The sequence below is a fragment of the Photinus pyralis genome, unplaced genomic scaffold, assembly GCF_008802855.1.
Source record: "Photinus pyralis isolate 1611_PpyrPB1 unplaced genomic scaffold, Ppyr1.3 Ppyr1.4_LG2, whole genome shotgun sequence".
NCBI classification, from domain to species: domain Eukaryota; kingdom Metazoa; phylum Arthropoda; class Insecta; order Coleoptera; family Lampyridae; genus Photinus; species Photinus pyralis.
In genome coordinates this window covers 30576038-30592866 of record NW_022170403.1, presented here as the reverse complement: position 1 = coordinate 30592866, position 16829 = coordinate 30576038, and the positions used below count along the sequence as shown (strand labels likewise).

General features: G+C 34.3%; 1 protein-coding gene across 1 annotated transcript in view; it reads left to right on the top strand.

The window, feature by feature from the left end:
- The first annotated feature begins 356 nt into the window (after positions 1–356).
- LOC116163441 (semaphorin-2A) overlaps positions 357–16829 on the top strand; it is a 29840-nt gene continuing 13367 nt past the window's right edge. Inside the window, exons 1-2 of the mRNA XM_031477349.1 lie at positions 357–460; positions 2249–2519. Coding sequence (XP_031333209.1) covers positions 2297–2519 — 223 coding nt within the window. The 5' untranslated portion in view covers positions 357–460; positions 2249–2296. The remainder of the gene's footprint in view (positions 461–2248; positions 2520–16829) is intronic.

Sequence of the window (16829 nt, the reverse complement as noted above, 5' to 3'; positions counted from 1 at the left end):
ATGCGTGTTTATTTTGAGTCCATAATGCGTACTGAAAGCCCACGGTGGAGCATTTTCGATTTCCACTCCAATTTACTTTCAATGTTGCTCTTGAATTCATTAATATAAATCAAAATGTGCTCCAATTGAGAAATTAAAGTTGCCCCTGGTAGATTCCTCCTAATACTCTCAGAATCGAGAACGTTTTAGGGGGTATGTTCCAATGACTCATCTGTTAACCATATAAATTCGTCATCCTCACTTTTAATCGTTTTTTTTTTGTTAATGCCTTTAATAATACATGTACTTACGATTGAAATTAAGCTTTTTTTATAATGGAGAACAAATAATTTATTATTTCCATTTGTTACAGCACTTCGACTGCCGCAACCACATTCGTGTCATCCAACCCGTCGGCGACGGCACCAGACTGTACCTCTGCGGAACAAACGCCCACAACCCCAAAGATTGGGTCGTTCACGTGAGTACCTTTTATATTTTATTAAAATTTCACCGCCACCGAAACGGTGATGTTTGGAAGTTTTTTAGGGCGCCATAACAAACATGCTTAGTTTTAAGGTTTATTATTAATAAATTTCAAGAATAAAAGTCGACGTTATTAAAACACGACGCGGCGTGTCATGTAATGAAAGGTAATAAGAAGTTTTAAAAGGGATGAGGTTTTCCGAGGCCCAATTACCCACCTGGAGCTAAGTTTCTGTATTAAAATTTCATAAACTTCATATTAAGTCTTCTTCATTAAAGCTTTATATATTAAATTAACTTTCATTGGAGGAAAGCACTTCCACTTTACGTTGTTCAATAAGAATTTAGTTAATTATTAACCCGCTAATGGCGATCGTCAGGTTTCACTCTCTTAATTCTTAAATTTTTATGATCCTTTCCAAGTAAAATGACTTACTCTGAACCTGAAAGTAGTTGCAATCTCTTCAACGACTAGCGCATTTACTAAGAAGTATTGAGATTTTGTGTTTTACAGCATGTGTCATTAACTTTTATGATTCATCAAAAAATTATGGTCTGCTCTAGAGAGATGCATAGTGCCTTCATATGAAGATGATCGTAAACCCAAAGGAAGTAGAGCTCACACCTCGTACTACAATTTTGCTTCGATTAATGTTTAGGCTTGAAGCTTTACAATATTAATGTTTTAAATTTCGAATGTTAAGTTTCAATTTTTGGCAGGTTTTTGTTTTCAATTTAATAAAGGGAGTTGACCTTCCCAAGCAAAATAATTAACTGACCTCCGGATACCCTTTGACATCCATTTTACAGTGACGTACTGAAGATTTCTCCTTTTTTCTCTTTGAAAATGGACTTCAAAACCTGTTTTTCCAGATTGCTTGCTGGCAAAATTAAACAGAAAGTTACTACTACTAAGAAACTGATTTTTTCTATCAAATCCAATGTTAATGGATTAATAAATCGTAAAAATACATGCAATACAAATAGCTTCCCAGAGGTTGATATCTTTAAGAAAACTAAGAATCAAGTGTCAAGTCGCTTTTGGTATATTGCGATAGATTAATTGTTCAAGTGACCCATTTTTTGCATTGAACTTCTAGCGAGAGGTAATTGATTTAATGCCAAATACTTACACGTAATTAGATTTTCTTGTGCACTCAAAAGAAGTGCGCGCATTCAATTTTATTAACTGGCAGTACATTTCGCATAACGACATTCAGAAATTTTCAGCGTATTTTCCCTCGACAACATTTACACATCCAAAAACGATTTGTTTTAATATAGCGCAATATCGCGCATTACGCATGAATGCGCATTTATTTGCTTGACAATTATAATGCGTAGGGTGAGCAATTGAAAGCAAGATACGTGCCCGTTTCTCTTTGAATTTGAAAACGCGATAAGGGAGGGAATGTAGCGGAACGAATATCAAATACTAATATGACATTTTCGAGATTAAATTTAAAATAAATATTTTGGTCTCGGATTTGGGTATTTCGTATAAAGGACGCGTCACGTCAAAGAATACGAGATCTCGACATTTATTTCGTCAAACCTTTTCCCACCAAATGCCTATACTGTGGCAATGAGCATTAAAAATTCAGAAACATTAAGAGCCCTTCTCCTCGTGGCTTTAAGAAGGGATTCTTTTATTGATTTTACCTTTATGCAAGTTCTGAATAATGGAAAATGTAAATACGAGATTATGTCGACTCTGTCGGAATGGATAGGGGTAGGTTTTCGTGGAGATAAAATTTCTACGCTTGATTTTTTTTAATTGCAGTCGAACCTAACGCATCTGGGCCGAAACACTTTCGTTCCGGGAATTGGAATGGGAATAGCAAAGTGTCCATACGATCCTGCGGATAACTCGACCGCGGTATGGGTGGAAAAGGGTAATCCTGGCGATCTTCCCGGGTTGTATTCTGGTACGAATGCCGAATTTACGAAGGCGGACACGGTCATCTTCAGGACGGATCTGCATAACCTGACGACCGGCAGAAGAGAGTACAGCTTTAAACGGACCTTGAAGTACGACTCAAAGTGGCTGGATAGTAAGTGACTTTCTTTTTGCAATTTTCGCGCTCGTTAGGTACCTCGGTCTAATCGCGTCGTGAGATGAAAGTGCGTTTGCATGTAGTAGGTACATATGACGCATTAACTAACTTTTCCCATCTCGCGTAAAGCGGTAATAAGAAGTTTATAGGTGCAGAGATTCCCTTCGTAGTTTCTTTCACTGCAAATAGACTTCGGTGGAAAACGTGGCGAATTTTATAGCGGAACTCTGATAGTAACGCCATTTCCATGTAAGTCCCGAAAGGTTTACGTTTCTATCGCTACGAGGTATACTCCTTGCACGGCAATCTAAAACTCATCCTTTCGGCTTTTCCTTCCCCTTGCCATGCACAAGTCCTAACTTTGTTCCAAACCATTACCCCTAATGCAGTTCTCAACTACTACAACTACATACATCTAATTTATCGGAAACAACTCATAACTCGACAGGAATTTAATAAAGGGCTATGGAGGTATTTTCCTAAATGAGAGGGAATTACCCTTACCTGGCGCTATTCCGCAAATGCCATCTTTATTATCGCCCCCTCCCCACAAATTATATTGTACACATATTGACCGCGTAATATATGCTCTTGCGTTAGTTACCTAAAAGGATCTCATAAATGTTAAATATTATTGAGAACCGCTAATTTATTAGATGGGAAAAGGACCCGTCGCTTAATGAAGGAATATTACAGGTTCCAGGACCGTTGGGGATTTATTAGGCTTGTGTTAGAACTAGTCGATTTCCAACTTGTAATTAGGGAGAGTTTTCTAGTTAACTATTGACGGTTATTAAATGGATATTAATGTAATTGTAATTGGCGAAAGTCTAATAGTTCGCTTATTAACGTTAAATGAAAGAAAAACCTCTTAAAATGATGGGATCTCTAGGAAAATGGACAAATTTATGCGACAGTACGTTTCGGTTCAGACCGTTTTGATTTTTTGTGACCGTTTCGATTTGTAACGGATTGTTACAAATTTTCCTTTTTCTCCTACTGGTTGATTAAATTAGGGGTCGTTCTTGTTGTGTACTTATATTGATATGCCGCGGGTGCTCGTCGGTCAATAACCCTCTTCTGTCCTCAAGGATAAGGGGCAAAGGATTCAATAAACAGTCAAATTTCTTCATTACGGTTTTTATTTTCGCCTTTACTGTAAGAGAACACATTTTAGTAAATGGGGGAGTTGAGGCGAAACGATCTTGTATGGTAAATGGTTAGACCACATTCATACGCAAAATCATAATAATAATAATAAGCCATTTATTTGTACATAAAAAACAAAATATTTTTCACTTTAAACTTAAAAATTATTACACTACAAATAAATGTATAAAATCTACGGAGTTTCATTCACACAAACATGGGTACATTGGACATTAAAAAGAAAAGAGAGAAAAAAAACATATCAACACTGAATTCATACCTGCAGCAGATATCTAAGTTTAAAAACTTGTTAATATCTTTTGTCAGGTGCAAGGTGAATAACTTGATCATAGAATTTAAAAAAAAAAGAAAAATAAAATTTAAAAAAAAACTAAGAAATGAAATAAAAATAAGCTAAAAATAAAAATAAATAAAAGGACTAATAGTTAAATTAAATTTGAACTAAAAGAATGTTTCGAACCTCTTGTATACTCATTGAAGCACAAATTTTTTTTACATTTTTCAAAAATGATTTATTCGATAGAATAAAAAACGAGGAGATATTGTACTTTAGTTGAAAATGGTTACCTATAGACCTTGATTACATGAAAAGTGAAGTTTTTTGTGCAATTTGTTTGTTAACTGTTATATTGTAAGATAAACTTAAAGTTTTGAATCTTGTAGTGTAGTTGTGAGTAGGAACATTAAGCAGTGTAGACTTGCTTTTGTAGATGTATTTTAATAAGGTGAGTATGTAAAGATGATAAATAGAATACAACTTAGTTTCTTTAAAGAGTTGTTCTGATGATAGCATTAACGGTTTTCGAAATAATATTTTTAAAATTAGTTTTTGGACAATAAACAAACGACTCATGTAAACATCTGGTGTTGACCTCCATGTTAATATCCCATACGATATTATAGATTGACATACGCCGTAATAAATAATTTTCTTGGAAGCGACACTCATTACACTGTTTATAGATTTAAAAAGATATATTAGTTTCCTTAATTTGTTGGTTAGGTATTGAATTTGAGTATCCCACCTTAGGCGGCTGTCTAACATGACCCCCAAATACTTCACAGTATTACATTTATTAATTTTTATGTCACAATTACATTGTCTCATTGTGCAATCCTTTACGTGTATGAGCAAACTGTCTACATTATCTACAGTGTAAGAGGACTTTTGGTAGTTTAACGTTAAGATGTTGTTATCTAGCCAGTGTTTAATTATGCTCATATGACCTGAGGTTGTATCTATTTTTTGAATCTGCCGAGACAAAGAGTACTGTATCGTCTGCATACGAGAACAACTTAGCATTTTGCAGTGATAAATTCAATAGGTCGTTTATATATATTATAAAAAGTAAAGGTCCCAGAATAGATCCTTGAGGAACTCCAAACCTTACAGTCTTTTCAGCACTCATCGTCCCATCAATTCTTACAGCTTGTGTTCTATTGTAAAGATACGATTTAATAAGTGAAAGACTAACGCCATATTTAAATAATTTATCACATAATATGTCATGAATCACTGTATCAAAAGCTTTAGCAAGATCTAAGAATACTGCTAGACAATACTCAGAGTTATCAAGAGGCGTTATAATTTTTTTAACAAGGTCAGTCAGCGCATCTTCAGACGATTTATTTTTCATAAATCCATATTGTGATCCTGAAAGAATATCAAATCTTTGGAAGAAAGACAGTAATTGTTTGTGAATAATTTTTTCAAATATTTTTGACAAAACTGGTTAGTGCAATTGGTCTGTAATTACTTACCTTGGTCTTATCACCACTTTTATGTAAGGGTATATCCATTTTTTAAAACAGTAGGAAAATATCCCTCAATAAGACAACGATTGTATAGTGTGGATAATGGTAGGGTGACGGAATGTGCGATAAGTTTTAATGTACTCGAAGAAATATTGTCATAACCACCTGATACTCTTACCTTTAAGTCTTTTATAGAGTTTTCTACGTCTTTATCAATGATTGGACACCATGAAAAAGTTTTTGTAACAAAAGAGATGGTATCTTTGTAAGTTCCCGAGGTACTGACACGAGAAGCTAACGTTTCGGGAACGGATACGAAGTACCTAGTCATTAAAAAATTCCACTATTTCACTCATATCCTTCACTACGTATCCATTCTCGTCAACTATTCGATTTATAGGGACTTTTGATTTTTCTATATTAGCTGCCTTTTTGGTCGCTTCCCATAGTTCAGATATATTTTGAGTATGTGCAATATTATTTTGAAAATATGTCATTTTTTGAAATTTTATTAAATTACTTACTTTATTTCTTTGTTTTTGATATGACAGGTATGTTGAATTATTGCAAGAAATTCTAATAAAACAAGATTTATTCAAACTATACTTAAAAAATAAAAATAATTTATCTTTTGCCCACTCTTTCTTCTTTTTAATTCTTTTGTGTTTAATAATAGTAGTAGAAGCAATAATTTTTTTGCAGACGTTTATAAAATGATTAAACGATTCTTCAATGGGCAATAATTTTAGAAAATGTGGTCTATGCATGATTGGTGAATCACCAGATATTCTTGTAGGCTTGTTGATATATGGAACAAATGAAAATTCACTCAACAATTTAATTATGAATTCCACTGCTTAATAAATCTATATTTATATCTCCGATTAGAATTTCAACACAGTTTTCGATATGATTTTTAAAATATAATTTAAGAGAAGTTAAGAAGCAGTTGATATCATAAGATGGTGGGCGATAGATGCTTGTCATGATTATTATATGATTGTGCAGTTTTAATCGTGTTCTTATAAATCAAAACCCATTAATCACAATGTTATTAGCGGATTGTATAATTGTTAATTTAATATATATTATTACACCGTCATTTTGGTTTAGCTTACTCGCGTTGTAATAAAGCCATTAGCCATTCAGTTCAAAGTATTTTGTACTTACGCAATTCCACGTTTCGCTTAATACAATCACTTGCATGGAGTTTAGAAGTGGTTTGATACTTGCTAAATAATCAAAATTTTTTTATTTGTGTGAAATATACTAAACAATTCACATTTCTCATTTTTCACGGAGCTCGAAAATGATTGCAAATTAATATACTTATCATCGATACCAGGCAATTCATTTGCTATTTCTAGCATTTAACAAAATGAAAAAAGAAAAAAAAAGACTAACAATAAAAAAAAAAAAAAAACAAAATCAAAAATAAATGATAGTGATGAAAATAGAAAATTTAAACTATACGTAATGCGTTAACAATAAAATTACAATTATATAAAATTTCCAGCAGAAGCTGCTCTAATCGGCGGAGTCGGTAAGGTTAATCTCGAGCGCCATCAGAAGTTGCCTATCTATATTTAGTGGAAATTAAAACAAAGGAAAGCAAACACCTCCCTTATGATAACGGAGGGAAAATATTAAACCTTGTAATTAAACAGTACAATAATAATGCAAAAAATAATCAGAATACGGAACGATCTCAAACTACAAATGCTCTTAGAATTTATCTAGTCAGCAATTGCTATTACTCGCTCCAAGAATATGTGAAGTCATAGATGTTATCTGTTGTATGTTATTTGAATTGAAATATCCCCACGCTTATTATAGATTTAATCATTTTTTATTTGTTATACAATAGTTACTGACTTACCTTTCCATTGTATGAATGGCAACAAAAGGTTCAATAAAATTATTATTATTAAAATTATTATTATTACGATCCCTTCTTCATAATGCTCTCGTCTTAAATAAAATTGGGGAAACTTTGGGAGGGGAGACTCTTTAATTAATCGCTCGGATCTCCGACGTGATAAAAATCTAGGACCCGGCCCAAATATCAAGATAAATAAGCGCGCTTCAAATGACACCAAACATACTCCAATTCGGATTAAGATTCCTAAATTCGGAAGTTCTAAAGAGCCGGAAGAATCTGACAACACTGGGCAATAAAGCCAAGAAGAATGTGGTGCAACTTAAGTATTTGGTAGATTTGAAGAATTCGAAGGGACGAAAGAATGTAAAGGGTTGAAAGGATGAGAAGAATCAAAAAAATTCGAACCCAAATGGCCGGAATCGGAAGAAATGGAAGAATCGTAAAAAACTGAAGGGCGAATCTGGAACAAATTCGAAAGTGCGTTCACCAGACGTATTGGTACCTAAGGGCGGGAATACTCTGGGAAGATTTGTCGCACGAGTTGCTCTCTGATAGCGCCTTCGAGGTATAAATACCACCGTACGTCCGACTTACGGAAAATGAAAGTAATTGTAGTCAATATTTAAAGTCCCCTTTAAACTCCTTTAACAAGAGGTCAGTTTTGAATATGAACTTTCTGTTAAATTTTAGAACATTAATAAGCTTAATTACGGTACAAGTTTCTCTAATTCTTCAGCGAAAATGAAGAGGCCTTGAAAAGGTGTGGTGAAATTAAAGTTTGGTCAATCTGCAGGTAAGTTGATTTTCCACAAAAGGATTTATGGTATGTTTTACAAATCTGCATCTGTTACTTTTCAACCTCAGCCGCCATCAGAGTCGATTCGGATGACTTCCCCCAATTTAATATAACAGAAAACGAAATATTAGAAGTAAAATTACTCGGGAAACAACTTTAATTTAATAGGAACGACTTAATTTCGTCCTAATTTGCATTTTTATAAGTTGCTCGTTACAGATAATTTACATATAAGAATACGTTGTTGAAGTTTAAAATGGCGAGGCCGAACTCATCTTTGTCAAAAATTCTTAGTAAAAACGCAAGAAATATAATAACTATGTAAATTTTACTAAAAATGAATGGAAATTACGAAATTATATTTCCAAGTTTTTGTGTATTTAGTGAGCATAAAGTTGGTGTCACCTGTATGTTACGGACTTGTAAAGTAATTTGTGGATGAAGTATTGCTAAGCGTGTGTTGGTCTTAGTAAGTAATCTAAGTTTTGAACAAGCTGTGCAATTTAGGGGTAGGTATGTACCTATGTCCTATGGAATTTTCTCTTTGCACCCAACCGATGTTGGTATCAATAACATTTTTCGTTAGTATTTCACTTTGTTCGGAAAAAGCTCATTTGATTTTTCAGAGGCTTCGTGAAGTATGAACGTCGTGCCATTAAACTCGTTGCCCGTGCTTTAAAGACTTGATTATACACTTTTATCTTAGTATACTATTCATATAGATTTTGGTATGTAGAATCCATAATTTGAAACAGTTCCAATATTGGGCTACTAGTTCAAAAGTTACAGCCCTTTGAATTTTCTTTCGAAATTGGTTTCTAGTCTATAACCTTTGATTGAGAAATCTGATCGAAAAAGTACGAATTGTTTTGGATCCTACGCACCAAAATTAATAAGAAAAAGTGTTTTCCCGAGAAATTTTGGTGCAGTCAAATTTTGGTAAAAAAGGAAGGTTGTACACTGCCTTTTTTTGAGGCCCGAGAAAAAAAATGTCTCCGATCGACCCGGAAAAAAAATGTTCTTATAGAATGTGGCCTGTAGAATCCATAATTTCAAACAGTTCCAAGATTGGGCTGCTAGTTCAAAAGTTACAGCCCTTTGAATTTTCTTTCCAAATTGGTTTCTAGTCTATAACTTTGGATTGAGAAGTCTGATCGAAAAAGTACGAATTGTTTTGGATTCTACGCACCAAAATTAATAAGAAAAAGTGTTTTCCCGAGAAATTTTGGTGCAGTCAAATTTTGGTAAAAAAAGGAAGGTTGTACACTGCCTTTTTTTGAGGCCGGAGAAAAAAAATGTCTCAGATCGATCCGGAAAAAAATTTTCTTATAGAATGTGGCCTGTAGAATCCATAATTTGAAACAGTTCCAAGATTGGGCTACTAGTTCAAAAGTTACAGCCCTTTGAATTTTCTTTCGAAATTGGTTTCTAGTCTATAACTTTTGATTGAGAAGTCTGATCGAAAAAGTACGAATTGTTTTGGATTCTACGCACCAAAATTAATAAGAAAAAGTGTTTTCCCGAGAAATTTTGGTGCAGTCGATTTTTGGTAAAAAAGGAAGGTTGTACACTGCCTTTTTTTTGAGGCCCGAAAAAAAATTGTCTCAGATCGACCCGTAAAAAAATTTTCTTATAGAATATGGGGCCTGTAGAATCCATAATTTGAAACAGTTCCAAGATTGGGCTATTAGTTCAAAAGTTACAGCCCTTTAAATTTTCTTTCGAAATTGGTTTCTAGTCTAAGTCCATTAAAAATTGGGAGATTCCTTTATTCTGAAATTTAATCAACCCTTACACATGCCAAGGGTTTCCACTCATGAGACTATTTTTAGGGTTGGAATGTAATAAATCTTAATCTCTAAGAAGTAAGTACCTAATTATCATAAGCTCCATGCATTCCTCCAATTGCATGTCTACTTTATACCTATACAATTGTACCTACACATACAATTCAGTTTAAACTTTTTATACCGTCCAAAATTTAGACCACAAACCCATTTTTTTACACCTTTATAGAAAATATCACACATTAAAACCCTCCTTATTTTAAATAGAGGAAAACATATTCCTAATTTATCAATGAAATGAATTTTTCCAAATTATAGTAAAAAGCAAAAAATTCATTGGCCATAATGGCAATTTGTTTTCACTTCCGCCTAGAACACCCTATATATTTTTTATTATTGAGTACACAATTCAAACACGTTCAGAAATACTAGCAACAATATCTTTACCTTTAATAGAAAACGATCTATTGATTTTTTAAACAAGAGTACCTATTTAAAGCTTCCCGTACTACGCGGTTACCATAAAAGCTATTCTTCACGCGATCCGAGTTGTGTTCATACGACTTTAGTTTACCCTGAGATTCACATACCCACGACTACAGTGCCCTCTATCCGTGACCACCCATTTTGTATTGAAGCATAGGGCTAATAGCAGTCCATGTACTATATGGTCTAAGTATAAACCATGTTCAGTCAATCTAAGAAATTTAGCATGGGTAACCCAGGAATTGTGGATAGGTACATTGTTTCTTTAATCCCTTGACCGAAAGGGCCTCAAAAGAAAAGCTTAACTCTGAGTTTGCGCACTTTGAATCAGTTTTTTTTCTTGAAACGCTTTCGCGTTCTATTTATTTCACAGCGAGCAAACGGAAATCTTTGGATTCGTATACAGAGTGGCTAATAAAGATGGAACCAAAAAAACTCAAAAAAAGATAACAATTCTTGTTGTATTATTCACAATTTCGCTCTAATAAATTAGTTAGGTTTGCGTAACCGTATTTTTCCTATTGCGTATTCATAATGAAGGTTAAAGGAGCTTTCCTACGATGTGTTGCAAAAGCTATGTTGCCATTAAAAAAACAAAATGGCGACCGTGTCAAAAAACCATACGGGACAAAAATTTGTATTCTGTATTCCAGTGGCGTATGAACTTGCATTTTTTTAAATGAAACCCCCCATATTTTATTACTGATTTGGAGAGTACTTGAAAAGTACTTATTTTTTATGTAACATGATACCCTTAACTTTAACGGTTTCGCTATTATAACCTTTTTTCGTCAAAATTTGACAGTTTTTCAAATTTTTTTTGAGAGAAACTAAATCGCACAGGGGGCTATTTTTTGGATTGAGGCACAGGTTAAGACCTCTTCCAGAATCAGATAATAATACTTTATCGAAAAAATAAAATTTTTGAATGACTTTCGCTAAATGTCATATTTTTTTAGAATTTTAAATGGCACCCTCCTAAACAAATTATACCTCTGGGTAGCCAAAACTACAAATTTTCCACTGATTTAAACAAAACCACACATTCCATAAGAAAAACCAAGTCGAAACGCTAATTTGTAAAAAAAAACGTTCTTTTCCGAACCCAAGTGTGCCATGATGAAACAAAAGGTGTTCAAATTTTTAAAAATTTGACATTTAGCCAAGATCAATCAAAAATTTAATTTAATTACCTACAAAAAATTATGTGATTGTGGAAGAAACGCAAGTTTGATACCCCACAGGAATACAGCACGCCCCTGGTGTTGAAAAATATTTTAGAAACATACTGGCGCTAATTGCGTACAATTTTGCTCTCAGACTTTTTTCGGTATCTTTTATAGTAAAGGTGTTATGATCCGAGGGATCTTAGGTGCTACACCCTGTATAATGGTCAGAACACCAATTTCGTTTTCAAGGAACTTCATAATAAAGAGTACGATCAAATTCAGTCGCAATCGTACTTTCCCAATTATATCCATTCCGAAGGTCCTTTTCACGCAGGACTGGACACCTAAAATAATTTCACTTCTGAAAAATTTGTACTAAAAAATGCCCCATCCACTTTCCAAAGAGTAATGGATGAACTTCTAAAGAGTGTACAGAATAAAATTGTGCATGGTATTCATGGATAACGTTGTAGTGGTAAATACCAGTCTAAAGGAACATATAGAAAATTTAAAATTCATGTTTCAAAAACTTGAGAGGCTAATTTAAAAATACAAATCGATAGTTATGTTCAATAAGAAGCGCGGGACCAGCACGCACCTTTCCAAGGAAACGAGAAGCAATATCAGCAAATAGATAGAGAAACATTTTCCAATATTTCCAATACCTACATATTAATGAGTTCTACAGGGGGTCATTTCTTCAATTATAATGAATTTACAAGACAAGGTGCTGCGTCCTTGCGCCCTTTTTACGAAAAAGTAACATTTTATTTGATTTAGGATCACTTTATACTCGTATGGTTGTTCACAAGCAACAACTACATACTATGCATGCGGATGTATTAGTATTTATATACTCTATACACAGATTAACTTTGATTGGTGATAAGTAAAAGGAAATACCATTATAATAAATAAATGATAACATTATTGTGAATATTATGTATTGCAACTACAACGAATCGTACTTATCTTCATTTATATGACGATTAATATTTATAATAAGGCAAGCTTTGCAGCCAGTATAATTAATTCCTCCTTTTAGGAAAGACGTCCATGAGGATGTTAAAGTTTCATTTCCTGTAAACGTATTTTGTTGGTCTTGCCATTATTCATTGCATACCTTCAAAATGCTCCTGCATCTCTTCTGATTTATCCATGGTATCGGGAATAGTTGAATTCACATAATCATATCCACTCCACAAATCTTGTAACTGGTACTTAATTGACGTATACCGGGATAGTTTAAATTCGAGATTAAGCGATTTTGTACTTCCTTTTCACTTTTATACACTTCAACCTACTTTGGAGGGGATTTGCTTATGGAAAAGCCAGATAAACAAATTCAAAAGCGCAGTTTACGCTGTATCTTAGCGATGTAATTATTAGGAGAGGGAATTTTTTTGTAAAACCGTGAACCAGTGCCGCTAATGATTTATTGCAGAGATTGGATTATGTCAGAGCATACACGAGAAAACGCAAAAAATTGCTAGTTTATAATTTTCAACATGTGAAAACATTTTAATGGCGTCGATTAAGGGATGATAGGCTTAGATTTAACCTTAATCACAATATTCAGGAATTTGTTGCACAAAACACCCCTAAATTAGACTGCCCAGTTTCGACTACATTCCCCTAGGACGGTGACTAACGTTGAAAATTGCTGCCAAACAAATTAAGAACATTTGAATACATTTTATTAGCGTCGATTAAGGGATGATATATTTAATTTTAGCCTCAATTACAAAGTGTGCTGCAAGGATAATAGACTATAAATGCTATAATAATACGCTGCACCTGCAAAGTGAAATTTTTGCCAATTCGTCCAGTTAATCTTCCTACAACCACAAAATAACTATCAATTGCACTTGTGGAAACACTAATTCAAAATCTTTCTTGCGTTATATAGTAAAAATGTCTTAAATGGGTTTTGTAAGCTGATTAAATTTCCACGTAGAAAACTACCATCGGTTTCCAAAAAATTGAAAAAAATGTTGAAAATTTCTCATCTCGATAGGAGAAACCTAAAAACGATGGTAAAACGCAATTTTACTGACATATGAATAAAAATTTAAATTTGCTAAATGGGCTCCATATGTTTCTAAGGTTCATTTAAACGCGTTTAAATTATTATAAAATTCGTTGTTTCTTAAAAAGTACGTCGTCAATGGTAACGTCCTTTACGCTGCTTAATTTTCCATACCTAATTCTGTTGATTCCATGACCATGGTTACTACCTACACCAGCCTTGACAAACAGCGAATTATAATCAATACCTACATTAAATGCCAAATCTGAGTTTAAACAAGAATTTTGACATTTGATTGGCTGCATACTGCAGTATAAAGCCAATCAAATGTCTTAATACCGGATTAAACAATAATCCTGGATTATCTTTTTTGTGCAAATGGCCGTGAGTGTTATAAAAAGATCTTGAATATAACACAGTGTTTATAGTTTGGAGGACTCTGCCTATTCTCGCTCCCTTTCGGTCGCTCGGGTCTGCAATAATAGTTTGGGAAAACCCAATACCAAAGTCCAAAACCAAGGTTACAACCTGGGGAAATCCCAAAGTGAAAGTCCAAAAGGTAACGGCTTTAGGAAACCCCAAGGCCATGTGACGTCACATGACCTTAAAGTCCAAGATCATGACGTTGTGACGTCACAGAATCCAAGATGGCGGAGGGGAGCCGGCCTTCTACTCGCGTAATAACAAATTGGTGCAATATTATACAAAATATTATCAATAAACACCATACAGTTGACATTCCTTAAACTTATCCTATTAAAAAATAAGTAGGTACCCAAAGTTCGACTCCCCTATGGAGCTTGGTCGCGAGTATGTTGCTATTTTTAGTTTATTATTAGTACCCTAAATTAGACGCCTCCAGTTCGTTAATTTAAAACAAACAACCTAGTTTGAAATTATTTCTCCAAAAGGAAAATGTGTATGAATGTATTGCTACTATTTAAGGTCTGATAGGGGTTAATTTAGTTTCAACCGAATGATCAGTATCTTTATCCATCTCGTTGCGTTCACCGAAGAAAAACAAGTTAAAAACGTGGTCACTGCCGACCGACGAAAACGCATTTTCTCCGCACAGAATCAGTAAGAACTCTGGTAGGCTGTACTACACCGTATAAGAAAGAAACCACAACGAAAAAGCTTAAACTGGAGGACTAGTAGAGGTACAGATGGACAAAGTGCGGACAATAGCGTTCATTTTCCTTTTGGAAAATGCGCTAAAAAAACTAAGAAAGAAGTATGTGGTTGTCAATATTTTATTTGTACTCCGTGGATTAAATCAACGTGTTTTGTCATTAATTTAAGGTGAAGTGACCCACTTTTGCTCCCGGAGGGTAGTAGGCGGTAGTTTTCTCATAGCCGCAGTTTTGAATAAGATCTTTAAGGTAAACTGACATTTATTATTATACGGTTACAATTTGGCACGATAAGGTAGGTATACTGATCCTACAATCAAACAAATTTTTTCCTTCAAATTTGGACATTGAAACTACTGTAGCAGATTACAGGAGTGCAAAATTAGCGTATAAACCACAGGACTAAGATGCGTCCCAATCCCGTTTCGGGCAAATAATCTGCACTCTCGGGATTAAAACACAAACTTTAGTCTCTTGGTATATAGGTAATACACTAGAACTAAAGTGTCACTTTTTCTCTCGGAGGGATTAAAACGCAATTCGGGATGATAATGTAACGCAATAATCGCTTCATAACTGCTTCTAAATTTCCCCCGTTACGTTTACCTAAGAAAAACAACTACGTTTGATATTTCGGTTGAGACTGCAGTGTATCTCAGCTGTTTTTAAAGATGGAGACTTGCAAGTTTCGCAAATCTGTGCCACTTTTTTGTGAAGTTTTTAATACCACAAATAGGATCAATCTTAACTATGTTTGTTTCTGAAATATGGGGTACAAAACGAAAAGTTTGACTTTTTGAGATGTTATCTTACTACCGATGTAAGATTAAAAAAGGTAAAAAACTGCCTGTTTTAGATATTTTTATGTAGAATCAAGTGGCGTACTCAAAAAACATGTTTGGGCCACCGTTTCTCAGATCTGACCAAAAGTTTTTTTAATGCAGCACGAGCACCCTGTATATCTTAACGTGAATTTTTTGCATTCTTTTGCCTGATTACATGAAATTGTTAAATAATTTAGTAGATTTTACTTGTAATTTAAGATACAGAAGTTGAGAAACATGTTTGTAAAAGAATTATTGCATCTATTCGAAATGAGGGGATATTATCAAAGTAAAATTTAATTGTGGCGATGGCACATGTGCAAAGTTTGTAGATAAGGAGGTGCGATGTAAACAAGTGCTCGCATTTCGTAGGCCTTTGCCGAAAATGAAAAATAGTGATGCGGATGGTCGAGTTTGCGTACCGATGTAGCGGGCGATTTCCAGTATAAATCAAAATTTAATAAATAGTGTTGTGTCATTTGAATTACGTATTTCCGGAACCTCAAGATTTTTATAAGTCAGTGTTAAAATTTTCCAGCATTTCGAAGCCCAGCTGGCCCCTGATCTAGATTCAATTTTTCGTTAGTTCTTAAAGATAGAGTTTATTGAAAGATGGGGTTTGTTACAAGGTTTAATTTGTTGTGTATGTAGGCAAGTGTTATTTGAATTGCTTAACGAACTTATGCCATTGCACACAGAAATAATTTTTGCACCCCCAACGTGAGGCACAGCATTTATTTTTTTGCGTGCGAATGAAGAAACACAGCAATATTTTAATATTTTTTCCCTTTTACATAAATGGAAAATAATCAAATATTAAGTAGGCAGTATATACTTCGTACTTACTTCTTCATTGCGTATGCTTTCACCAGCAAGTGTCCCAGTAAAACTCGACGCAGATTCCTCTATGGCTAAACCCCAAATCGATGGATCAGGTAAAAGTTCCTACTCGACCAACTGCCTCGTCTGAAATCTTGTTCGATTAGGATCCAGGATTACCAAGGATAAGAAATGTACTTATCAGTCTAAAGGTTTCCTTGCTGCCAATCTCAAAGTCTTTTGGAGTATTCCACGTCGCGACTGTCCAGTTCGAAATGGTCCCGATTTCACGCTTTCCACTTGAACGAAATCGACTCGCCGCATTTGCTTCTTTCTGGTCTGCTCCATGGATTGCTTTGTCTTCCTGCTGGTGTCCAATAAGGATAGGAAGGAAGGAAGGGGCCCACCACCACCCCTGCTTGTCTTTGTCAAGCAGTCCACTTTCAGGATAGGTGAA